Source organism: Babylonia areolata, chromosome 22, assembly GCF_041734735.1.
Source record: "Babylonia areolata isolate BAREFJ2019XMU chromosome 22, ASM4173473v1, whole genome shotgun sequence".
In the NCBI taxonomy this organism is placed as follows: domain Eukaryota; kingdom Metazoa; phylum Mollusca; class Gastropoda; order Neogastropoda; family Buccinidae; genus Babylonia; species Babylonia areolata.
In genome coordinates this window covers 18,220,851-18,247,559 of record NC_134897.1, presented here as the reverse complement: position 1 = coordinate 18,247,559, position 26,709 = coordinate 18,220,851, and the positions used below count along the sequence as shown (strand labels likewise).

Here is a 26,709-nt window from a genome sequence, read left to right as displayed (position 1 = left end):
GTGATTCACTCACCTGTATCGTGCTCATCCTCGTCATAATCATCAGCAAAGTCACTTTCTTCCTCCATCACAGACCCCGACAGGTGAACCACACCTGGAAAAGATTTGTATACGTAACATATAGTTCCACCTTTACCTTTCATTTCCGTCAAAACAAGACAAGATGGGTTTATTTTAGAAAGCACATGTGGGGGTACATTAGTGCAGTAAACAAAGCTGTTTGATCCAGACTGCAAACAGCTTATATATTTTTTTTTTTAATAAAAAAAAAAGGTTGCTGAGGTGGGTTGGTAGCAGTGGTAGGGAGAGGGAAGTGTTAATGATATTCTACAAGAGGCAAGGTGGAACAAGAGGGAGTTGGGGGTTAAAATGAATATTGGAGAAAATAAATATTCTTACAATAGTGAGAGACAAAATTTGTTTTTAAAAACATTGCACCACTAAAGACACAAGTTATGATAAATATCAAAATAAACAGACAGATGATAAAGATATACCTCCACCACCTCTAAATACAAACACATGTTCTTATTTACACACTCAAACACATACAAGGATACTGTAATATCCAAAAAAGAAATTGCCTGATATCTGACGGTGTTGCGCGCACACACACACAGAGTTACATCACACATCAAGACTGCATACAAATGGACCCACCATTCCCAACCAGAAAGAATTCCACTTCCTCTCCATGGCTGAAGGTAAGGTCCAGCTGCTGCTGTAGATGAGCACCCGGACCCAGAGTGCACAGCAAGAAGTCAGACTTCTGTCGCAGCATCAACTGCACGTGCCTGACTGCCTCTGGTTCACACACCACAAAGTTCACCAAAGAAGTGAGTACACTCTTCCTCAGATTCTACACAGAGTTATTTTCATCAATATTTTGTCTATTGATAGAAAAATCTTTTCCTTTTTTTCCCTTTTTTTTGTTTTTTGGTATTACAGGTGAAACATTACTTGTTAATGTGTATACTGAGTGACTGAACGAACGAGCCTATTTCTAGTGTTTGACATCACTCTTTTTATTTGCATATGTGTAAAAGATGAATTATGTGATGTTTCATTGCCCCCCGGGGGCACACGAAATAAACTTCTTGCCTTGCCTTGTCATCCAGACAGTACAAAACATGGTACTGTATTTCTATTGTACTGTATTGTATACCATTATTACTTTTTGTCACAACAGATTTCTCTGTGTGAGATTCGGGCTGTTGTTCTCCCTACTGTGGGAGCATGTCCCCACAGTGCAACGCCACCCATCTTTTTCTCTTTCTTTTTTGTCTGCAAGCATTTTTGCTTTTGTTTGCTTGTTTAGTATCAAAGTGGATTCTTCTTCAGAATTTTGCCAGGGCAACCCTTCTGTTGCCATGGCAAGTTACAGTTTGATGAACTCTTTCACAAACATGGACAATTTCTATTTTGAAAAAAAGATGATAATGATGTGTAATGACCAAAAAAGTCTCAAATAGCTAAAAATCTGTTTAAAAAAAAAAAAAAAAAGAAAAAAAAAAGAAGAAAAATTATTATTAAAAAAAAAAAGGAAAGAAAGCGGAACTAAGCTCTGAAAATTGAGATCAAGTCACCATTAACATCAATATCAATTTACTTTCGCATTAATTATGTCCTGTGGAATATCACAAATATCACACAATACTAACAATAACATACCATCAGGTTGGCTTTCCAAAGCTGCCATTGACACGTGGAACGGCCTGTCCACTGTCTGAGAATAAAACTTGCCATCTTGAAGGGTTAATCCTGAAAAATTAAATGCAATACAATGGTGGTCAAGAGTAAATAAATGAAGGGTGCCTTTAATTATGACTGACATAACATTTTGAAAATTCAAAAACAAATGACATCGAGGCAAATGCAAGAAAAAAAAAGAAAAGAAAAAAAAGAAAAGAAAAGCTGGTCAGGGAGGGAGAGATAAAATAACAGAGCAAGGCGGGGTTCATTTTCTATGGAAGCAAAGAAATTTACATTTACAGACTGAACTGGTAAATTGGTTTGCAAATGACTTGTGAGCCACTGTCTGTATGTAGAGCTATGTATGCACCAGCCTTTGTACATATGTCTTATTATGAGTGTGCTTCCTAACAAGGCTGTTACTGTTGAACTACTCAACTAGATAAACTTTATAAAGAGAAGCACGCAAGCGGAAGGAAACCTGAGTAATAAATTCACCAAGTGCAGCCACAACAGTGAGAGTGAGGGATGGGATGCAGGATGTGATCAAAAGTAGGGCAATACTGGTACTAGTGGTAGGAATAAGGCAGAGAGACAGGTGGGCATGTGACAATGGCAAATGAGGTTAGAAGGATGTGTGATGTTAATAGTAGTTAGGTTTTTTTGTTGTTTTTTTGTTCTTTTATATTTTTTATCTAGACTAGTGATCACAATGCTATTGCTCTTCCCTCTGCCCATCCCACACTGACACAAGCTGAAAATACTTAAATTACTGTATGCATGTAGATGACACCTGGAAGGCAGCTGAGAGAGCACAGGCTTTATCCCAGTTTATTTTTAAGTCATGTTTTGACATGGGATGATCACACATAAGTGATTGGAGACATCTGACAAAGGATTCATTTTGGGCTCAAAATGTGGCATTTCATATATGTTTCTTTTTATTACTAAAAAAAAAAAAAAGAAAAAGAAAAAAAAGAAGAAACAACTACAAAAAACAAACACAAGTCATCATGGCAGAAAAAAAAAAGCTAAAACAGTTGTGGATAGCGCTTTAAAAGAATTAATCAAATAAATGAAATCATATCAAATTTTCACAGGAATCGACAGGCAGTCAACATTATTTCACAGCTAATGTCTATCATACGTTTGTTGCAAAAAATGCATCAACAGTCTGCAACCAAAAGGCAAAACAGCACAGTCTGCCTCTGCTGTATCATGGAAAAACTTAGGGCAATATCCACATTTTCTCCCCTAAACTCCAAAGTGTGACAAACGGAGTGAATGCCTTGTTCAGTTGTCGTGAACACTACTCATTCCGTCATGAGGGGGAGAATTGTGCAAAATTATTGCACGACAAGAAGGAACAGCAAATTTTCAAAAGTTTTTCGATAAACGTCTTCAACAACATTTTCCATTTCAACTGGATTTTCTTCTTCAACCAAGTTTAAATGCATATAATATATATTTACAACAGACTTTATAAGATAACTTGCATATATTTACAACATACTTGCATATATTTACAACATGCTTAATAAGATGTGATTTTTCTTTGTTCTTTTCCTTGGGGTTTTTTTGGTTGTTTTTTTTTGCTTTTTTTTTATCATAATCAACTCTGTTACTACTTTGTAACTGTCACACATGCAAACGGACCGCTGTGAAATTCTGTTTCACATTTTCACTAATTTCAGGCGTTCTGTCGGTGAGTTTGAAGTATCAAATATTATACACAGAAGCTGTTTTTGTTCAATACGAACAAAGTGAAGCCCAGAAACCAACCTGTGTCAAACCATACTAATGTCCCCCCCTTTGTCATTTTCTAACAAAGCTACGAAAGCCAACACCCACCCCAAAACATGTTGCTCAACTCTTTCAGCACCACACCATGTGTTTCGTCGCGCTCAATATGAACAGGAAGTTCTCATCAACCGGAAATAATCATTGGAATTCACCGATTGGAAGGAAATAATGTGAAAGTTCTAGAAAAGTTATGAGGAAATCAAGATAAGTTCACGAATGAATAATTAAATACACAGTACTTATTGTAGACAGATGAGATGCATAAAAAAGCGAGAGAAAGGTTGGTGTTGGAGGCGAAATTCACGTTATGGGAGATCACTCTTGCAACAACTTATACTTTTAAGAGTAGTCTTCCCCTAACCTGCATGTTGCCCTTAGTTACCACTGCACTGTACCTTCCCCGTGGACGCGACCTGGTCATTCAGACAACTAAACTTTCAAGATGCCTGCCAAATCGGTTTCCAAGTTGAAGCAGGTTTGTGGTTCAGTTGAATACACTATTTTAAAAGACTTTCCAGGATAATCGGTCCAAATATACTCACCAGGATCAAAAATGTTATTTCTTCTTTTGAGTTGCATGTTGATGCGTTGGTCGTGATGACAGACGAAAATCTTGGACAGAAGTTGTAGTAGTGGTGATGTTTTTGATATGTCATTTGCAATGTTATATTTGGATGCTGGGTTACTGCTCAGAAATGAAGAGAAAAATACATTCAAAGACACCAGATAACTACTCTTGCACACCATTCATGCAGTGTGTGCATTCATTCTGTATTTATATGATGAAGAATAATATAACATAGCAGCGGCCTGAAATCCATGTCAAAACACAGAAAATACATCATCAGCAAGAACATGTCCAATGAAAATATTGCAGCCATAAGATCACCTCAAATGCTTAAAAAAAAAAAAAAAAAAAAAAAAAAAAAAAAAACAACAACAACAAAAAACAAACAGCTGTGATCATTCACACAACATCAGTCTATTGGTATATACACATTACTGAGGGTCAGGTGCAAGCCTAGTGACTGTAGCAAAGGGGGGCAGAAGAGGCGTGAGGAGGTGGAGGATAGTTGCTATAGACATAATAGAGCGCCCAAAGTAACTGACCGATAGAAAGCTGCGAAACTGGTTGATGATGTTGAAGGCAACGCCTCTTCAGAGTGGCAGTAATAAAGTATTGATTTAGTAATAAACATAGAGGACATACACATCTGCTGAATAATGGTCACTGGCACACACATGCACACGCGCGCGCGCGTGTGTGTGTGTGTTTCCCCATCAATGTCTTCTTTCAGTTTTAAAAAAAAAAGAAAGAAAAAGTACAAAAAAACATGAATATAATATTTGAATGAATCAAGACAGAGAGAGGGGGGTGACAGATATTGATTTGTCTTTAACTTGCACTCTGAATACTGAGGGCCTGTCCCAAGCAGGAGATACTTTTCATTTTTCTTATTGTTCAACTCTGCTCCACGCTTTAGAGCAGGGAATAAAAATCAAAACAAAAGCATATAAGATCTAATAGGTTTCTTTTTTTTTCTAATGAAGACTTAAGTAATTAGTATTTTCAAATACTTCAGACCTGTATTGTACTGACTTTGAATGACTATATGTATTATTATTGTCATGTATTGTTTGTATTTTGTGATCTACATTTTGCATGTATAAAAACCTCAGAGAAGGAAGCCTTATTCGTTGTTTTACAATACTGATTTGTTCATTTGACTAGAGGACTGATATTTCTCAAGACTTTTTCCTCTCAGATATTAAAGAGTTTTTAGCCTAACGCAGGTTTTTTCTGGGTTTTTTTTGTTGTTGTTTTGTGTGTGTGTGTGTGTGTGTGTGTGTGTGTGTGTGTGTGTGTGTGTTATTTTTTTAGCATTGAGAGGTCCTGATATGGCTCTGTGAGGTCAGTTAGACTATAAGCAATAATGTCAAACATCAAGACTAATCACTTTCCTCCAACAATTAAAGTCAGCTTTGAAGGAAGACTTGTTGTAAATGACCTTAACTAGTAAAGTTATAGCTACATCGACAACAAACTTGTAAAACTTCATTTTATTTCAGGCGCCTGAAAAGCAGAGAAGAATTACAAGGGTCAGGGTAAGTATAATGATTCATGTTTTTGGTGTGTTTTTTTATATTCATTTGACTTTTATTCAATCATTTCAATTTTAAAATTAAAACCCATCATTTTGTGCTTAAAAATAAAGAGTGATAAATCATTATTGTCCACCTAAAACCATTGAATTGCCTTTGTTGGTTACCTCTTTTGCAAGTTCAGCACAATTCATCTCATCTATTACATTAACATAAGACACATCACATCAATGCACTGTATACAAATGTCTGACATGAATAAATTCATTGCACAACATTCCTTTGATGTACAGGCTTAGCTAAAAATTATGTTTTCATAAAATAAGAGAAATGATTAAGTTGTGCAAGGTGCATACAATTTTCCACTGATCTCCCGCTGAACTCACAAAAGGCTGTTTCAGGCAGATGTACGCCATGAACAGCATGGAAAATGTATTTGAAACATTGGTGTTTCAGCCAAAAACTTGCAGTTATTGAGTTAAATATTAATAACTTCCTATAAAAGAACAAAGCTCAAATACATCCAATGACTTGTGATTAATATGTGTGTGTCACTGGTCATATTCCTTTGTGTTGGCAGGATGGTGACGACATGACCGACATGGGGGAGGGTACTGATGCAGATGACTGGACACAGGTAAGGTGTGAATGGCTGATTTATGTCACATTATTGCCAGCTGATCAGATGCAATTTTTTAAATCTCGGATCTGAGCCCTGCATCTTATCTTAAGGGTGTATGCACGCTGTGTCAAAAATGTAACAACTATGGTGTTATTTCTGATTATCTGTTCTTATACACACATGCACATGCGCGCGTGCACACACACACACACACACACACACAGACTCACACACACACACACACACACACACACACACACACACACACATACGTGTCTGTGTATCTGTGTCTGCGTGTGTGTTTCTGTGTGTGTGTTTCTGTGTGCTTAGTCTGACTGATGTGTTATTGTAAAGTATGTGGAGAGGTTTGAAAACTCCATATAAATGTACTTTTTTCTTTTCTTTTTTTTTCACTGATGTATATGTATTAATTGATGATTTGATAAAACATTTCATTTTCAGTCCAAGACCCTTGTTAAACCTGAAGATCAGCTGGATTTGAATGAAACTGTAAGTACACAGCAGTTTTATTCCCAAACTGACATTCCCAAACAAGAAACTTAGAAAACAAATACGCAATTTCACATGTAATGTTTTTCCATACATACTCACAGTACTGTTTTGTTTCAATTTTCAATAATTCCCCTGGTATATTGCAGTTCAAAATGGTTGAAAATGCCTATTTCATGTTAATGTGCTTTTCAAATGTGGATATAATGTTGGCTATCTATTTTATATGACGTGTTATACACATGACTATTTCATGTAAAGTATTGCACAAATAATCATATAATTATACTGCTGTTTGATGAAGAGCACTGTGCAAAAATGTCTATGATAATAATTATTGACCATATGATGAAGAGCATTGTACACATACAAATTATTCCTTTCAATTTCACGACAGATTCTGCAAGCTAACTGCTGTTCAAAGCAGTTTGAGAAGCCAATTTATCAGTGATCATTTTTGAATGGTATATTCGCAGGAGCTCAAAGAAGAGTTTACAAGGATTCTGACGGCCAACAATCCTCATGCCCCACAAAACATCGTCCGCTACAGTTTCAAGGTCAGAGCATATTTCTTTTACCTTTAACTCACTCAGTTGCCACATTGGAAGCAAACATGTTTTTCATCGCATTGCTTTCATTTATATAACTGTTTAGGGAGGATGTATTGCTACATATGGTGGTTTATTATATGTGGTTTATTCAGCATGACAAGGTTTTTTAGATTAACTCCTATAGACTGCTGAACGTTTGTGAAGTGAGATCTGTGTTCACGAATAGTGCAAGACCCCTTGTGTGCTTCTAAATGACATAGTTAAGTCCAGATAGATATCAAACAGTGGTTACCAACGTCCTGACTCTTAACCCTAGTTTCATTTCAGGCAATAACCCTTCACAGGCAAAGTGTAGTCAGCAGCTGCAGTCAAAGGGTTAAAATCAAAATGCTGTCCTAGAATTACTTGAAGACAAAGCCAGACGTGGTTTGCCATGATGGATGATGGGCCAACAAGAGTCATGCAAAATATTTTGTTTTTTCTTCTTTTGACATTACATACTGCCATCATAGATTTGAACAGAAACTTTCAAGTGTCAGTCAAGAATCATGGGGCAAAATCCATCGGCAAAGTTCAAGAATTAAGGATCAAGAATGAAACATTCATGAAGAATGAAGCAAGCATCATGAATGAAGTATTCATTGGCAGTATTCCAGAACTGAGTATCAAGATATAAGCATCCATTGCAATATTCAAGAATTTATATTATTGATTCGTTACATGGCAATGTTCGAGAGGTTTTTTTTGTTTTGTTTTTTAATGAAGTCCAAGAATAAAGGATCAAGAATTAAAAGCTATCAATGGTAATATTCAAGAAATAGATATTCGTTTTAAATGGTAACTGTATCATCCACAACTTATATTTAACATTTTGTCCACCTATTTTGAGGTGGAATGGAAAAAAATTTTTAAAATGCTGAGAAACACAAGCGACATTCTTTCATTCTTCATTCTCCACCACACGCTGTTGCTTTTAACCAGGGTTTCAAAATATTGTAACAACGTATTATATAGCTAAAGTTGAGATTATATATTTGAAGAAAAGCTAATGTTCTAAGAAAAGAGAATCATAGACATACTCAGTGACAAATTTATCTAAAATGTCTCAATCAATTTTCTTTCTTCCGTTTCTCTGTCCATCAGGTAGCTTCAAAAAATTATTTTTCTTTCACAATAATCGTGTTACAAGAAGCGATCTTTGCAGTGCTAAGTTTGCTAAGAGTTAAGAATGATCCTAAGCATATGGAATTTACCGTGGAGTTGGGAACACTCCTAGTGACAAGCAAACGTTGCGCTGATAAGTTCGCCCATATCATCCCACCCCTGGTGTTGTTGCTGACAGGAGCGGCAGTACAAGCAGACGTCAAGTGTGGACCAACTGGCCGTTCACTTTGCTCTGGATGGCAACATGCTGCACAAGGACTCCGATGAAGCTCGGCGCCAGAGGCAGAAGATGGGGTTTGCTGACTCCTGTAAGTACTTAGCACATGTAACAGAACCCATGGCAACAAAAGGGTTGTTCTTGGCAAAATTCTGTAGAAAAATCCACTTCAATAGGAAAAACAAGTAAAACTGCACGCAGGAAAAAAAAAAAAGTGTGGCGCTGTAGTATAGCGACGCGCTCTCCCTGGGGAGAGCAGCCTGAATTTCACACAGAGAAATCTGTTGTAATAAAAATAAATACAAATACAAAATACTGCATTGCGTGGTATTGTGTTTTGGATTTTTTGGGTTTTTTTGTTTGTTTTTTTCTTGTTGTTGTTGTTTTTTAATATTTAAATATTCATTTACTTCTTTATTTGTGGCGTTTGTTTTTTGTTTTGTTTTGTTTTTTCTCAAGGCCTGACTAAGTGCATTGGGTTACGCGTCTGGTCAGGCATCTGCTTGGCAGATGTGGTGTGGCGTATGTGGATCTGTCCGAATGCAGTGATGCCTTCTTGAGCTACTGATACTGATACTGTGTTGTGTTGTGTATTGTGTTGTATTTTACTACCTTTTGTTACAACAGCCAGAGACAGAAGATGGGGCTTGCTAACACCAGGAAGTACTGCATTGTATGGTATTGTTGTACTACCTTTGGTCACAACAGATTTCTCCATGTGAAATCTGGGCTAAGCATATACGTACAGGGCAAGCAGCATAACCTACATTTTTCTTTCTTCTTCTTCTTTTTTTTAAATTTTTTTTTATTTTGTTTCGTTTTGTCAGTAAGTGTATTTGTTTTACTATCAAAGCAGATGATTTTTCTAACAGAATATGACAGGGACATCCCTTTTGTTGCCGTGAGTTCTTGTGGTGGCTGCACTAAATGTATGTTGCACATGGGGCCTTCAGTTTATCATCTCATCCAAAAGACTAGCACCCAGACCACCACTCAAGGTTTAGTGGAGGGGGCTGGGGGGGAAGTTAGAATCCCAATCCCAAACTAACTCATGCTCACATAATGGGTGCAACAGCTGAGTGGTTGAAGCACTGGACTTTCAATCTGAGGGTCCTGGGTTCAAATCCTGGTCACGGCACCTACTGGGTAAAGGGTGGAGATGTTATCTAATCTCCCAGGTCAACAGATGTACCTAAACCCCCATTGTGTGTGTGTACACATGCAGAACATCAAACACGCTCGTTAAAGATCCAGTAATGCATGTTAGCATTTGTGGGTCATGGAAAGAAGAACGTACCTGGCATGCACCCTGACCCCTCTGAAAATGGAGTACGACTGCCTGCATGGTGGGGGTAAGAAACAGTCATACTCATAAAAGCCCATTCATGGATACATCATTACCATCATCATCATTATCATCATCACCATCATCATCATCATCATCATCACCCTACCATTATTATCATCATTATTATCGTCATGATCCTCCCAGCATCTGGTGACCAAACTGTGAGTGAGGGTGGTGAGGAGAAGTCCGGGGCAGCAGGAGCGGCGGAGGGAGAGGAGACGGGGGGGGACAAGGCGGAGGCTGGTGAGGGGGAGGCGGAGGCTGCCACACCTCTGCCCGCAGACGTGGGCGGCGCCAGCGAGGGCAAGAAGATCACCAACCAGTTCAACTTCAGTGAACGCGCGTCGCAGACCTACAACAATCCATACAGGGTAGGGGGGGGGAGTTATAATGTATGTTTGGTTTCCTGTCAAGGTTTGTTTTGTGATCAATTAAAAAAAAACAACAACAAAAAACAGACATGCTGGGATAAAAATATATCTATTTCTATTTTCGGTTATTATTGTCTTATATGGAATCACAGGGTAGGAGGAAGGTTAATTCATCAATTAAAGTTTTAAACACGAAAGGTGCAAAATGCTGGAAAAAAATGTTTAATTTATTTTTCAGTCTTTGTTTTTGTTTTGTTTTTTTGTATTTTTTGTTATGCAAACATAGAACATCCTCTGGGTATTGTTGTCTGCTTGAAATAAAATCATAGGGCTGTCCAGGTTATCACTGTTTGCTTTAGAATAAAGTGATATTTTTCAGGTATTGTTAAAAATGGCATTGAAAGATATCTCTCATAATTATGTAGATATATATTTCTTATGTGTGCATGTAGACCTATATCTATCTGTATGTATGTATTTAAAAAAAAAAAAATTATGGAGTCATATGTCACCGTAAAGTATATTCAGATAGGAGGTAAACGTGTTGTTTGACATTTGCTTGCTTTGCTTCTTTTCTTCCCACAACTGTCTCTGTTCTTCCCAAGTCTCCCATCTCCCTCCTTGGGCTGTTGTTTCTTACTGTCTCCATTCCCCACGTCTCTCTCTGTATGCTCAGGAAACACAGACATGTCAACAATTAGAGGATAAATCAGTCAAGCTGAATAATGTAATTCTGGGGCGTCGTGGCAGAACCAGTTAGGCGTGGACTTCTGTTCCTGTGTTCCACAGCTTCGGATCCACTCTGTTTTTCGCATTCCCAGATTCAAACTCTCGACTGTTGGCCGCCATTCTTTCTCTGTCTCTGGACCTTGCAATTAGAATGAATTTCCTCTTTCAATTCGTCAAGTCTCCACACTCAGCTCTTTCAAGTCTGGCCTTAAAACCCACCTCTTCCCAAAAATAGCCTCCCTTCCCTGCCTCTTTCTCCAGTTTTAGAGTTATGCATGCGTGTGAATGATTGATGTGAAAGTGCTTTGATTTGTCTATGCACAGCGCTATATAAATACCATTATTATTATTCTTAGGGTTTTAGGCCCCATTCTGGCAATGTGCTGTACCCTTGGGAAAGGCGCGTTACTCTGATTTTCCTCACTCCGCCCAGCTGTCACTGGGTACTGGACGTTTGGTTGGGGAAGGTTAAGACAGTGGAATCCTGGTGGGTAAAGGGTGGAGATTTTTCCAATCTCCCAGGTCAACATAATTATGTACAGACCTGCTTGTACCTGAACCCCTCTTTATGTGTATACTCAAGCAGAAGATCAAACACACACGTTAAAGATCCTGTAATCCATGCACACCCCCAAAAACAGAGTATGGCTGCATACATGGCGGGGTAAAAACAGGTCATACAAGTAAAAGCCCGAGTGAACATGGGAGTTTCAGCCCATGAATGAAGAAGAAGAAGGAGAAGAGAACAGTGGAATGAGGGGACTTGGTCCCACCATGCCATCCTTTGTCAAGCCCTTGACACAGTGAATAAGATTTCACCACGCTTATGACCACAAAAAGCTGTGAGACCTTTGACGTTTGATGTGATCTGCGTCATACTGAGTGGCAGCACGTGTGTCGCAGGACAGAACGACAGCCACAGAACCTCCACCCAGAGCTTCCTTCGCCTCCAACGCCACGCAGTGGGAAATCTATGATGCCTACATTGAGGACTTTGAAAAACAGGTCAGGATTCCACATGTGTGTGTGTATGTGTGTGTGTGTGTGTGTGTGTGTGTGCATGCCAGTGTGATTGTACATATTCCAGATGTGCGTGTGCATGCCAGTGCAAGTATGTGTATTCCAGATGTGTGTGAGAAATCCAGTACGACTGTGTGTGCTGTGATGTGCGTGTGCATGCCAGTGCAAGTATGTGTATTCCAGATGTGCGTGAGAAATCCAGTATGACTGTGTGTGCTGTGCTTACACTGTGTGCATGTGCACATGTTTGTGCATGTGCACATATATCTATATACTGACATGGATGCATCTATGTGGGCATGTTATTTCACAGATCAGTGTTTTAAAATCAATTCTGGGGCATGAGTACCGAAAAGAATATTCCTTTTTCATTAATTTAAAAGAAATCACAACTGCCATTTTCTTTTCATCAAAAACCCATTCTGATGTCATATCAAACCAGCATAAACTTTGACATCTTAAAATGACTTTGCAGCAGTTACATGGTTTTGAAAGTAACCCCCACCCCCACCCCCTAACCCCCAAAAAAAGAAAAGAAAAGAAATTCACTGTTCTAAAAAATTAAGACAGTTTCAAAACTGCCTTTCCAAATGTTGACAATGAGACTCAGTGAATATCAAATGAAGACAAGACAAGACAATGAGAAGACAGAGAGAGAGAGAGAGAGAGAGAGAGAGAGAGAGAGAGAGAGGTGAATTAGAAGGCTTTCAGACTGTATGAAAGAAATCCCATGAAAATCAAGCAACAACAGTGCAGTACAAATATCACCCAGGACATTTAGAGATGGGGGCAGTCATGAGAGGGATCAGCAGATCAGCAGAGACAAAGAATCACATGATTACTGCATTTCTTCACATTCTGTCCCATAGTGTCAATACTCATGCAGGAACTCCCAAGCATAGTGAACTAAAAAAAACCAGATGACTCGTTCATTTTGCAGGAGAAGAACAAGGAGAAGAAAGTGATCCCAGGCCGAAAGGATGAGGAGAAAACACGGAAGAAGCTGACCATCACAGAGACTTCTGTAAGTTTGTGTGTCATTGTCACAGTCTGTGAATTCTGTGCACAAAATTGATATTGTATTGTGTTGTATTACCAGAGTTCTCAGAGAAAAATTCAGACTGCTGTCCTTGGGGAGAGTGTATGTGTTATCGTAGTGCAGTGCCACCAATATTTTGTTTCCTAGTTTGAAAAAATAACCAAACCATGTTTCCCCTTTTCCTGTCTGCAGTGTATTTGTTTCACTATCAAAACAGATTTTTCTACAGTTCTTTGCAAGGGACAAGCCTTTTGTTGTCGTGGATTCTTTCATGCGCACTTAGAGTGCAGGCTGCACAGAGGACCTGAGTTCATTGTGTCATCTGAATGACTAGCACCAGGATCACCACTGAAAGTTTATCTGAATGGAAGTACAAAGTCAAGTCCTATGCATAGGACTTAAATCCATGGACATACATTTCTTAATTGTATGTGCATTACCACTAAGTCAACACTCCACTCCTGAAGTACACCTTGTTCTGGAATTCTCTAAAATGAAATTATCTGTTTTTCCAAAAAGATTGAAAAAAAACAGCTGGAGTTGTTTGTCTGTCTGTCTTCTTTTTGTTCAGATCATCATTATTTGAAAGCTTTCTGTTCCCAGTATTCTTGCATGTGTAGCTTTCCTCTTTGTGTGTGTGTGTGTGCGTGAATGTGTGTGTGCGTGCGTGTGTGAGTGCGTGTGTATGTGTGTGTGTGTGTGTGTTTTGAAAACTTTGAAGAAAGCAGATGTTTGGTTGGCCTGCGTACATTTGTATTTGTGTGTGTGTGTGTGTGTGTGTGTGTGTGTGTGTGTTGGTTTTAGTTGTTTTTTGTTTGTTTTTGTTTTTTCTTATGCATGCTAAATATTTAAACGGTGTAGGAAAACGTTAAAGAATTTATTTGAAAGGTTTGCCACTGAAGATCCTACTACAAGATGTGTTGAAGATAGACAGTGTGTCATGCTGAGGTGTGTCTGTGGCAGGGTGACGACATCACAAGGGTCTCCTCAGCTGCCAAAATTGTGGAGCGCATGGTCAACCAGAACACCTTCGATGACATTGCGCAAGGTCAGTTCATACCTTCTGCCTTCGTGTGTGTGTGTGTGTGTGTGTGTGTGTGTGTGTGTGTGTGTGCTGTGTGTGTGTGTGTGTGTGTGTGTGTGTGTGTGTGTGTGTGTGTGTGTGTGTGTGTGTGTTCTGTCTGTCTGTGTGAATATGTATGCATGTGTGTGCATATTTGCACGTGTGCCTGAGTGCATATGTGCAGATGAAATATGACAAGTGATAAAGAGACAGCAATCACAGTTCAGCAGTGTCCTCAATCATAGCGGAGGGGGAGGGGTTGGGGGCTCACAAATGACTTCCTCCCAAAGCAGCCCATGAAGGATGAAGTAAAAACAGATCGAAAAACAAACAAAACATCAAAATATATTGTCAACAAATTAAAGAAATGGTAACCGATAGATTACCTCGAAAATATTTTTGTCTTTGCAATTTGTGCTCAGGGATACGAACAGCATACAAGGGAGGTCACAAAAAGTCAAAAAGCTATCTCTCTCTCTCTGTCTCTCTCTATGTATATATATGTATATATGTATATATATATGTGTATATATATATATATATATATATATATATATATATATATTGTGCTGTTTCAGACTTCAAGTACTGGGAAGACACGTCGGACGAGTACCGCGACATGGAGGGCACACTGCTGCCTCTGTGGAGGTTCTCCTTCGAGAAAGCCAAGAAGCTGGCTGTCACCTCTCTCTGCTGGAACCCCACCTACAATGACCTCTATGCTGCCTCCTACGGCTCCTGTGAGTCACACACACACACGCACACACACACACGCACACACACACACACACACACACACGTACATGAACACACGCGCACATGCACGGTGCACATGCACACACACACATACACCACATTCAGCTTTTATTCGTTTTTTGTTTTGTGTTGTATTTTATCACTCATTTTGTCACAACAGATTTCTCAGTGTGAAATTCAGGCTGCTCTTCTCAGGCAGAGCATGTTGCTACACTGATAGTGCCACTCTTTTTTTCTTTTTCTGTTTTTAATTTAATTTTTTCCTGCCTGCAGTTGTATTTGTTTTCCTATCGAATTGGATTTTTCTACAGAATTTTTCCAGGGACAACCCTTTTGTTGCCATGGGTTCTTTTACGTGTGCTAAATGCATGCTGTACATGGGACCTTGGTTTATCGTCTCATCCGAATGACTAGTGTCCACACCACCACTCAAGGTCTAGTGGAGGGGGAGAAAATAATGGCGACTGTGGGATTCGAACCAGTGCATTCAGATTCTCTTGCTTCCTAGGCGGACACATTACCACTAGACCAATACTCCACTTTGGCTGGATTTTGCTCTTCTGTCAGAATCTTCTGTAATAGTGTTGTTATTGTTATAAGGTTACAACCATAGAGGACACTGTTTGGACTTTTAAAACACATTTCTCTTCAACTATAGGCTACAATACAGAGAAGTGTATTGTTAAAAAAAAAATTAAGGTGTTGTGGCAAGGGTTTGTGATAAAGATATAAATTCCATTCCTGCACTATATCTCTGCTGTTGTAAAATTTCATTTGTTTGCAACTGAACGTTTGCTAAACTTCTTTTCTTCACAGCTGAAATTTAAAACAATTAATTCCTCTGTGTACATTTTCTGCTGACTACAAAAGCTTAAAGAATTTGTATTTAAGACTTCATCCAGACTGTTGTGTTGTCCAACTCCTGACTAGTGTTACCTTTTATTTCAAATAGATAAGATAAATAGCTACATTCTATTTGCTTTTTTTTTTTTCCTTTTTAATCTGAGATTTTCAGTTCCAGGTAATTGTTGAATTGATGACTTCAGATTGATAACAAGACACATATGTCAAACAGTGGCCTGATTGTGAAAAAAAAAAACCAAAAAAAAACCACCCCCAAAAACTCATGATTATTATGCCATACAAACTCCCCAATTCTAAAAAAAAATTTTGTTGTTGTTGGTAAATCTCAGACGACTTCATGAAGCAAGGCAGTGGCCTGATTGTCTTCTACACTCTGAAGAACCCCTCCTACCCGGAGAGCTCCTATGAGACGGACAGCGGGGTCATGTGCCTGGACATCCACCCAGAGCACCCCTACCAGGTGGCGGCCGGTTTCTATGATGGCAGTGTGGCCGTCTTCAACACGGTGGAGAAGAAAGACGGGCCCGTGTACAGGTGCACTGCCAAGAACGGCAAACACACCGACCCCGTGTGGCAGGTGTGTTGATCCTCACTTCAGGTTCAGTTTGAATTATCAAGGTCGTTATCGTGTTGTGTACTGGTACACTGGAAGAGAACTGTTTACCACATCCCTAGCTTGATTTGGGTCGTTATCGTGTTGTGTACAGGTACACTGGAAGAGAACAGTTTACCACATCCCTAGCTTGATTTGGGTCGTTATCGTGTTGTGTACAGGTACACTGGAAGAGAACAGTTATTATGGCAGTTATTATGTTGTGTACAGGTACACTGGAAGAGGACAGTTATCATGTTGTGTACAGGTACACTGGAAGAGGACAGTTATCATGTTGTGTACAGGTACACTGGAAGAGGACAGTTATCGTGTTGTGTACAGGTACACTGGAAGAGGACAGTTATCGTGTTGTGTACAGGTACACTGGAAGAGGAGAGTTATCATGTTGTGTACAGGTACACTGGAAGAGGACATTTATCGTGTTGTGTACAGGTACACTGGAAGAGGACGGTTATCATGTTGTGTACAGGCACACTGGAAGAGGACAGTTATCATGTTGTGTACAGGTACACTGGAAGAGGACGGTTATCGTGTTGTGTACAGGCAGACTGGAAGAGGACAGTTTACCACATCCCTAGCTTGATTTGGGTCATTATCGTGTTGTGTACAGGTACACTGGAAGAGGACAGTTATCGTGTTGTGTACAGGTACACTGGAAGAGGACAGTTTACCACATCCCTAGCTTGATTTGGGTCATTATCGTGTTGTGTACAGGTACGCTGGCAGAAGGATGATGCGGACAACAACATGAATTTCTTCTCCGTCTCTTCTGATGGCAGGATCGTCCACTGGATTATTGTCAAGGTCTGTGGGCGTTACCTCTTTGTAACAGTGCATCGCACAGTGCTTCCCCATAATGATTGTAATGATAATCATCATTATGTCCATTCATATAGCACTTACCCTGTAGCCCCAAGGACATTTAACAGGTCATGTGGTATTAATAATGCATACCAATATAATGAAAAAAAAGTTAAGATACCAACTTGCTGAAAATGGTATTCCAAAGACAGTGTGACATCACTTACAGTTCATACGTCTCTCCCACCACAGCCCCTAACCACCCACACACATCAGCACCCACCCACAATGATTTTCCGGGGGGAAGAAAGATATACAGTTTAAGATCTTGTTTGAACAAATATACTGTTTTAAGTTAAGACTCAAAAGATTTAATTTTTGAACAGCGTCTGATATTTTGTGGTGGAGATTTCTGAAACAAGGTCCGTAGGTACACAATTGTTCATTTCCACAGGGATTAATAAAGTGCTTTTGATTGATTTGATTGATTGATCAGATGCAAATGTTCAGAAAGCATGGGACTTGTGTTTGTATTGCGAGATTCTGATCAGGTGTGTGTCAGGAGAAGGATATGTTCTCCAATCAAGCTGAATCATCTGCAGAATTTTTTTTTTTTAAATAATTTTTTACGAGAGCAAATCACATACACATCACAACCTCTCACAGGATGAATCACAGATAAAAACGTTTCATAGTAAGTAGCAAAACAAAAAACAGCCAGAGCAGTACCTGCGAGGCCTGACAGGCATGTGATCAATACTCTCTTTCAGTTTAGCATTAAAGGACTGACTACATTGAAAAATACGTGTTGATCAAACAAGCGTTCTTGCCACAGTTACAGATAATAACGATCTTGTACGTTTTGTTATGCAGAACGAAATGATATTCCAAGACGTCATCCAGCTGACAATGAACGGCGGTCCAGCTGACGGTCCTGACGGAATCAAGGTTCCCACCACAGGTCAGTCATCCTCAGTGGGTGTGCATGTCAAGGGTCCGTGAATGACTGTTCGTTTGTTAATGGGAATAGTCCAAGGGAGACAAACTAGTCAGTTGTGGTCAGAATTATCGAGGCTTGATCCGGTGAGTGGAGTTTTGAATCAAATCATGGGCTACATGACCAAGTGTGCTCGGTCTGCTGAATGGTTTGCATGGCTGGGGAGGAGCAGCAAGTTGCAACATTTTGGTGATGAGAATGGATGTTCTCATATTGACTACTGCTGCTGGGAATCGTCGTTTGAGGAGTGCTCTCACCTCACGGATATAACACGTAGTAGCTAACCAGGTCAGGACGTCAGTGACCATTTTGTATTCAGACTTCTTCCTCTTAGGATTGCATTACTTTTAAGAATGATAATATCAGTAATGATAATGATAATATATTGTGCTAATGTGGCGCATACTCCCCGTATAATGGACTTTAAGTGCCTGATATGAAACAACACATATACAATAACAGCACATAAGGACATGGAATAAAAAAAAACAACAAAATGTGTATATAACAAGACAATACCACAAATTGCAGATATTAATAATCACATTAAAAGAAGGGGGGGGGCGGGGGGGTGGGGGTAGGGGCACAAATATGCCTTGCACTCACACACACACACATGCACATGCGTGTGCCCACACAGTATACACCCACTTACAAGCACACACACTATATTAAGACTTCAGTGGTGGTGGTGGACACAAAGGGGCGTGGGGGTGGGGTGGAGGGGGTGTGGGCGGGTGTATAGGGTGGGAGGAGACAGACAAACAGCTTTTTGATCAGCAAATTAAAAAAAACAACAACCCACCACTGATAGATACATAAAAAGTAGCAATCACATGTCAAAACTCATGCCACAGTAATCTCACTTCACCAAAGTACAGCAATCAAAGGGTTAAAATATCCAATTCCTGTTACCTGGTTGACTGTCAAAAAGGTTAGAATACCCAATAATTGTTAACTAAGGGACTGTCAGAGGGGTTAAGTCGAGGGGTTGAATTACCCAATACTTGTTAACCTCAAGGCCTGACTAAGCGCGTTGGGTTACGCTGCTGGTCAGGCATCTGCTTAGCAGATGTGGTGTAGCGTATATGGATTTGTCTGAACGCAGTGACGCCTCCTTGAGCTACTGAAACTGAAACTAAGGGACTGTCAGAGGGGTTGAAATACCCAATACTTGTTAACTGAGGGACTGTCAGAGGGGTTGAAATACCCAATACTTGTTAACTGAGGGACTGTCAGAGGGGTTGAAATACCCAATACTTGTTAACTGAGGGACTGTCTAAAGGGTTAAAATACCCAATACTTGTTAACTAAGGGACTGTCAGAGGGGTTAAAATACTCAATACTTGTTAACCAAGGGACTGTCAGAGGGGTTAAAATACCCAATACTTGTTAACTAAGGGACTGTCAGAGGGGTTGAAATACCCAATACTTGTTAACTGAGGGACTGTCTAAAGGGTTAAAATACCCTATTCCTGTCACTGTATGCATTGTTGCAGGCTGCGGCACAGCTTTTGACTTCCACAAGCAGAAAGACTACCTGTTCCTGGTGGGGACGGAGGAGGGCAAAGTTCACATCTGCTCCAAGGCCTACACCTCCCACTTCATCGACACAATCGACTCTCACAACATGGCCGTGTACAAGGTCAGTGTGTGTCTGTTGGTGGTCTCTCTTTGTGTGTGTGTGTGTGCACGTGTATTTGTGCACACATGTCTTTGTGCATTATCAACAAATGCATTGCCTGTCAGTTTCTGCTCATGTGGTGTGTGTGTGTGGTGTGTGTGTGTGTGTAGGTTTGCCACATGCATGTGCATCTTGCAACAGTGTTTCTGTTTATGTGTGTGTGTCTGTTTTTTCCTGTAAAAAAAAACAGCAAAAATGATGTGTCATTTGTATGTTGAGTGTTTTGTCATGTGTGATGTTTTTGTGTGTGTGTGTATACGAAAATTAGTGTTTGAGTTGCATATGTGTGCATTATTATGCTTCTAAGTTTCATTTTAGTTTTTGAATGCACGTTTCACATGTAATTTTTTACATTGTACAGTGCAGTGAAGCAAGTTTTACAAGGAAAGAAGCTACATGAATTGAATTGAATGGAACTGATATTAAAACAGAAAACATTTTCCTGATGTAGATTTATACAGGTATAATTCACTGTCAGTGGGAATACATTTACAGCTTAGTCTTTTGTGAATGACTGCTGTCTTTTGTGAAGGTCTATGTCTCTCAAACTGAAATTGCACTGGCTCTTGGTGCTGCAGCCTTAGGGGTTAGTTGGCCTTTAGGAACTATCCCAGCACCAACTGTCCCAGAGCTTTCTTGGCTGAGAGAGGGCAAGACATTTTCCACAATTATCAAAACTCCAGACCAGATAGTTAGGACAGCAGTTGCGTCCAACTGTTGTACTGATGGTCACGTTCGGACATGATTGACTATCCTACAATTTCTTGTCATCACAGGTGGCATGGAACCGCTACCACCCCAAGATCTTTGCTACCTGCAGTGCTGATTGGAACGTGAAGATCTGGGAGAACTCCGGAAAGCCCGCTGACAGTGGTGCTGAAACCAGTTCCAAGTGAGTCCACTCTGTGACATTGTTGCTTATTATCCAGCTGACCACACAGGGCCATATCAGGACTGCTCAAATGAATAAGAAAAAAAGAAAAAAAATCAACTGCCCCCGCACCCCCCCTCCTCCCCCCCCCCCCAACCCCCCTCCTCCCCCCCAAAATCAACTGCATCAAACTCATATCTGAAAAAAAAAGCAAAGCAACACAGTTCATGACATGTTTTCTCAACCATTAAGCTCTTTAGGCTGTGCTGAGGATGTCAACACTTTTACTTGATTTATCATCCCCAGATTATAAAAAATGATACCTTAAAAGGATCAAAAATACTTCAAAGCCACACACACACACAAATATATATATATTATATATATAGAAAGGCCATATAGGTAAAAACCATTGCAGAATGGACAGCTTGTGTCCATCTCAGTGTTTACAAATATTACTAACTACATGACAGAGCAAAACTGAACAGGTAGTACATCACAGACTGGAGAAAAGAAAGGCAAATGTAGTGATCAACGCCTACTTGAGCAACTGAACAGAACAGAACAGCTGTAATGACGGTGTTGTTTCACTGACCTGTGTGCAGGAAGCCCCTGTTCTCCTTTGACCTGAACAACTCGGTGGGAGACGTGGCCTGGGCCCCTTATTCCTCCACCGTCTTCGCTGCCGTCACTGCCGACGGAAAGGTCAGTCTTCTTCTTTCAGTTTGATGGCTTCTTCTTCTTCATTCGTGGGCTGCAACTCTCACGTTCACTCGTATGTACATGAGTGGGCTTTTATGTTTATGACTGTTTTTACCCCACCATGCAGGCAGCCATACTCCGTTTTAGGGGGTGTGCATGCTGGGTACCCGGGTATGTTCTTGTTTTCATAACCCACCAAATGCTGACATGGATTACAGGATCTTTAACATGTGCATTTGATGTTCTGCTTGCAAATACATATAAAGGGGGTTAAGGCACAAACAGGTCTGGTCTGCAAATATGTTGACCTGGGAGATCGGAAAATTCTTCACTCTTTACCCACCAGGCGCTGTTACCGCAATTCGAACCTGGGACCCTTAAATTGAAAGTCCTGCGCTATAACCACTGGGCTATTGCACCTGTCCAGTTTGAGGGCAAAGTGTTCAAATTCGTCTTGCACATGCTGTCCTCTCTCCTAACTGGCATAATTTTGTGACGTCAGCAATCGTGACTGTGAGCATCATCAGTCTTTTTTTTGCCTTTTTTTGTGGCCTCTCTGCTAACTTGTGTCATTTTGTGACGCCAGTGATTGTGAGTGTCATCAGTCAGTTTACGCTGTTTCTGTGTAACACCTAGTGGTACATTTTTCTTCAGCTTCTGTTCATGGACCCAGCAAGAAATCTTGGTCCAGTGCGTGGAATAAACGTTCACACCAAATTTTGTCATGCTGGAACAAAGTCTCAGTTCATATCTGGCCTGAAAACCCTTCTCTACAAATCTTTCATGGGTATCTGTGTATAGGTGTTGACGACGCATAGGGGGTGTGTGTGGGGGGGGTGGGGGGGTGGGGTATGTGTGTGTTAGCGTGTGTGCGTGCTTTGTCAGGCACATTCCATTCATCTCGTTTGTAAGTCTTGATTATAGAACCCTGTGGAGTAGATTTTTGTAATCTTTTCCCCTGCTTCTATCGATGTTAATTGTTAGCGCTCTAAGCCCTTGTGCTAGGGAGGTAGACTGCACTATTTGTTGCTTGAAAATGAGACATCATATAAAGAAAGTCAAAAGAGAGGAATCTGATTCAAGATAATTCTTTGCAGATTTTTATTTTGCATGTGTATCAATGGAGCTATTGCATCCCAAGTGTTTGTATAAATTTCAGAACAGAATCCTACTTCTTTCATTTCTTTTGTACTTATTTTATTTCTCTTTTACTTTACATTCTGGCCCACAAACTGATTTTAGTGTAACTTAAGTACAAAATCTAAGTACTTGTATTTCTGTTGTACTTGACACTCTGGAACCAATAAGATCAAAGAGTAACTTATGTTTTCCTTTCTTTTTTTTCTCCTTTTTCTTTTCAGGTGTGTGTCTATGATCTGTCCATCAACAAGTACGAGCCACTGTGTGAGCAGATGGTGGCCCAGAAGAAGAAAACCAAACTGACTCACATCGAGTTCAATCCCAACTACCCAATCGTCATTGTGGGCGACGACAGGTAAAAACAAAAAACAAAAGCAAAAAAAAAAAACGTTAAAACGTCCAAAAGCCTTCCATGGCCATCAGGGTAGTGAATTCATATTCACTGTGTCCAGGACTTGGCTTAGAATATCAGGGCCCAGTCCTCTCCGTTGGATGCTTTTAACCTTCCCAGACCAAACTCAGGTACCATTTTTACACCTGGGTGGAGTGAGGAAAAGTGAGTAAAGTACCTTTCCCAAGAACACAACACCGTGCTGAAATGGGGCCTTGAACCCTGATCACTGGTGGACACTAACACTGGACCAGAAGTCCAACAGCTAACCAATTTTGCCACTGCGCCTCTATACATGCCTACCCCCAGATCTTAACATCAGGAACAGATGGCGTAAAAGACTTGAATCAACTTAAATTTTCAAGAATTTACATGATACATATTATAATCTTACAAACAAGGTGCTGCAGTGCAGCATATGTGTATGTGCACATGTTTGCATGCACATGCTTAATCACTGAAGGAGTTAGAAAACTGCTCCCTGTTTGGCAGAAAATAAACTTTTACACTGTGTACATAATCGAAAGTTATCATGGTGTTTTCTGTCAGGGCCTTTTAAGTGCCATTTGTTCTTAGTTTTTTTGTTTGTTTTTTCCAAAACACACGATGTGTAGATGTAAAATATGGAATGGTCATCAGTTGTTTTTTTTCCCATAACAAAGCTGTTCAACACAATCTATATCCCCATAATCATTCTTTAAAATTAGTATTTTTCAGTTTGCAAAATCCACTATACACAGGTGTATGATACATGCACATTTGTGTTCACAGGGGTAATGTGACAAGCTTGAAGCTGTCACCAAACCTGAGGAAGGTTCCCAAGGTAAACATTTTTTTTCTTCTGTTTTGTGTCGTTTTGTTTTGTTATTTAACTTAAATCTGTTGTATTGTCAGTCAGGTATCAGAGAAAAAAGTCAGGCATCATTAAAAAAAGAAAAGAAAGAAAAAAGAAAAAGAAAAGAAAAAGACTTTGGTTGGGTTGGGTTGCATGTGCATTGTTAGCATCTATGCAATTTCCATGGACATTTTTATGGCAAAGCAAACTTACTAGTGTGAAGATCATTTATGCAACCCAGCCCAGCTTGTGTTATTTTGCAACAGCTCGTCTGTTTTACAAACATAAATTTTCTCACGAGTGGAAGGGCTGACGTCCCCAGCAGAGCCTAGTCTTACTTGCCCAAAGGAACTCAATGGTTAAGTCAGGAGAAGATGTCATGAACTGTGATGCTTTGCAGGGCATTCCTCTTGTGTTTTTTTTTCTTTCAGATTTGTGTCTTTAATACCAGTCAACGTTTTTAAAAAGTTGCACAGTCCTGGTATGGCCCTTTGCAGTCATCTGGACTGTTAGCAGAAAAGTCAAATGTCTATCAATGCTGACGTAGATGATAATGATAATTGTGTATGTGCATGTGTGTGTTTAGGTGTCAAGGAGGGGGAAATCAAAATGAGTGAAAGCTTGCCTGTAAAACTTGAATAATGCTCTGTGTATGTGTGTGAATAACTTATTTACTTCTATTCATTTTTCTTCTTTTTCTTGCTTGTAAAAGTTGTATTATATACATGTATAATGAAAAAAACAACAACCCCAAACAAACAAACAAAAACTAAAATCTCACCTCGTCTTTCTCTACAACCCTGTGTGTTTTCTGTGTGCAGGAAAAGAAGGGACAAGCCCCCATGGACGCCGCACAGAGGCTGGAGTATGAACTGGCAAAACTGAACAAAATCATCTCCATGGTGCGAGAGCAGCCAGAAAATGCAAAGTAGGGCCACTCAACAGCAAGCTTGAAGACAATCCAGTCATCACAGCCTTTCGAGAAACTGTTACTGTGTAAATGGTAATGCACTCATCATCATCAGCTAGTCTTTTTTTTGCTGAAAGTTGTGATTCAAGTGAAGGTGTGACTGAAAGTGCACACACAGAAAAAGGTGGTGTTGAAAGCAGGTCTGCTATCTAGCATTCATACTGAAAAAAGGAAAGAAGAAAACCGAAAGAAAAAAAAAGTGGGGTAAAAGCAGACCATCTGCTTCACATTCTTGTTTTTTTCTCTCAAAAAGAAAGAAATCTGTACATGTGTTTCCGGCTGCAGAGACATCTGTCACAGCCTACCGGACTTCTGTAAAAGATTTCTTAGTTGTCCAGTTTATCTAAAACTGTGGTGGATTGTTACATGTTCTAAATGTTAATACTGTTTAAACCAAATGTGTTTTAGAGACGAGAAAAAAAAAGTGAACCTCTCAACAGAGTGACATTGACTGACTGTTACTACAATTGTTGTCCAATATCATTAAAACTTTTACAGAAAGTGAGAAATGAAATCAAAATGATGAAATCAGATTCAGGGAAATGTTTCACTATGAAAATCATGCATGTTTTTTTTTGTTTTTCATTGTTGAAGCTCAAAAGAAAAAAAAAATTGTGAGAAAAGATAAATGCTTCCAACTGGAATTGTACATTTATGTATATGACTTACTTGTTAGTGACATGTCTGTATTCTCTGTTGCTAAAGCTCAAATGGGAGATCTTTAGTGTTATGGGTTGTTGTTTTTTTCCTTGTGTGTATGTGCTTATATATATATATAAAATTTTTGTTCTTGGTTTTTTGTTTTTTCTTGGGGGGAGGGGGCTTGTATATTTTTTCCAGTGATTACTCTCATTTCTGTGTGTTGTCATTTATTTTTGTGGGGATGGGGAATGGGAATTGAGGGCCTGGGTTTCTGGCTGGGAAAATATATGGAACAGGAAGTGTGGTAGATGCCTGTGTGTGAAAAATATCAAATCATTGTGTGTGTTGGAAAGTGAATCTTGACTAACTTTCATGGTAACATAAGAACCAAAAAACCACAAGTGCATTGTCTGCAAAAAGTCACATGCATAACTTGCTGTCTACTCTCGTGAAAACAGGGTTGTTCATGTTGTCTGTGGTATTGTAAGTCACTTACAGATATGATCTACTTGCCTCAGTCAGATTACTTTATATCCAAGATATGTTCAGTCTTTCTCCCCCCCCCCCCCCCCCCCCCCCCCGTCTTCTTTTCCCCCTCATCTTTCTCCTAAACATGTTTATTTACTTCTAACCCATTTTTCGACAGCTTTTATATATTGTGCAAAACTTTTATTGTACACTTGGAGTTTGTCCAGCACTTTGCGTTCGTGTGAGAGTTTATTTGCAGCAGGATTAAAGATTTTTCAGGGAGTGAATGTCGGAAACGTTTTTTCTTTTTCTTGAATGTAGTAATTTGTATGCATGGGAAACTGGAAGTGCTCTTTTCCAATATACACTATTTTCTTTAACAATGAAAGCTTTACATGGTTCTGATGATCAAAACAGCTGTTTACTTGCGTAATTGACAATGTCATTTCTTATCGTAAAAGGTTTTTCTTATAAATTATGTTGTCAAGATTATTTCTTGGGTAATCAATTCTAATGTTCATACTTTTTATTTATTTATTTTTTTTATTATCCTATATTCTATTTAAATTATCATCAACTTTTTATCTGTGAAAGGACTTGAGCAACATTTGTACTGTATTATTTAATGTTATCTAGAAGTGCAAACAATGTAAAATATCATCATCTATTATGCATTGATATTACTGCTGCAATAAATTTTACATGAACAAAGAACAGAACCACCAGGTGCTTTTTTTTTAAAA

At 39.4% G+C, this 26,709-nt stretch overlaps 2 protein-coding genes across 13 annotated transcripts in view; one reads left to right on the top strand and one right to left on the bottom strand.

Annotated features, from left to right (window-relative positions):
• Positions 1-3,696, bottom strand: part of LOC143296960 (46 kDa FK506-binding nuclear protein-like) — a 30,690-nt gene extending 26,994 nt beyond the window's left edge. For 9 of the 12 annotated variants that reach the window (XM_076609021.1, XM_076609023.1, XM_076609022.1 and 6 more), the window contains exons 1-4: positions 3,544-3,695; positions 1,672-1,761; positions 661-804; positions 14-94 (exon numbers count right to left, since the gene is read on the bottom strand). In XM_076609021.1, coding sequence (XP_076465136.1) covers positions 14-94; positions 661-804; positions 1,672-1,761; positions 3,544-3,553 — 325 coding nt within the window. In that variant the 5' untranslated portion in view covers positions 3,554-3,695. Of the gene's footprint in view, positions 1-13; positions 95-660; positions 805-1,671; positions 1,762-3,543 lie in introns of all 12 variants that reach the window. The other 3 variants (XM_076609019.1, XM_076609026.1, XM_076609020.1) reach the window with 1 other exon arrangement.
• A 181-nt stretch (positions 3,697-3,877) lies between these two features.
• LOC143297232 (dynein intermediate chain 2, ciliary-like) lies at positions 3,878-26,679 on the top strand. The gene is made up of 20 exons (XM_076609470.1): positions 3,878-3,970; positions 5,566-5,601; positions 6,179-6,235; positions 6,683-6,730; positions 7,207-7,287; positions 8,624-8,753; positions 10,155-10,381; positions 12,014-12,115; positions 13,071-13,154; positions 14,133-14,217; positions 14,811-14,972; positions 16,182-16,429; positions 17,180-17,269; positions 18,140-18,227; positions 19,763-19,908; positions 20,724-20,839; positions 21,424-21,523; positions 22,882-23,015; positions 23,823-23,874; positions 24,708-26,679. Exons 1-20 carry the CDS (start codon positions 3,938-3,940, stop codon positions 24,816-24,818), a joined length of 2,130 nt encoding a protein of 709 aa, XP_076465585.1. The 5' UTR covers positions 3,878-3,937; the 3' UTR covers positions 24,819-26,679.
• Positions 26,680-26,709: the final 30 nt, after the last annotated feature.

Excerpts from the sequence above, each read along its gene's own strand:
- LOC143297232 (XM_076609470.1), top strand. The coding sequence starts at position 3,938 with ATGCCTGCCAAATCGGTTTCCAAGTTGAAGCAG. Across the intron at positions 8,754-10,154 it reads GATGGGGTTTGCTGACTCCT|CATCTGGTGACCAAACTGTG; the intron begins GTAAGTACTTAG and ends TGATCCTCCCAG. Across the intron at positions 20,840-21,423 it reads GGTGCTGAAACCAGTTCCAA|GAAGCCCCTGTTCTCCTTTG; the intron begins GTGAGTCCACTC and ends ACCTGTGTGCAG.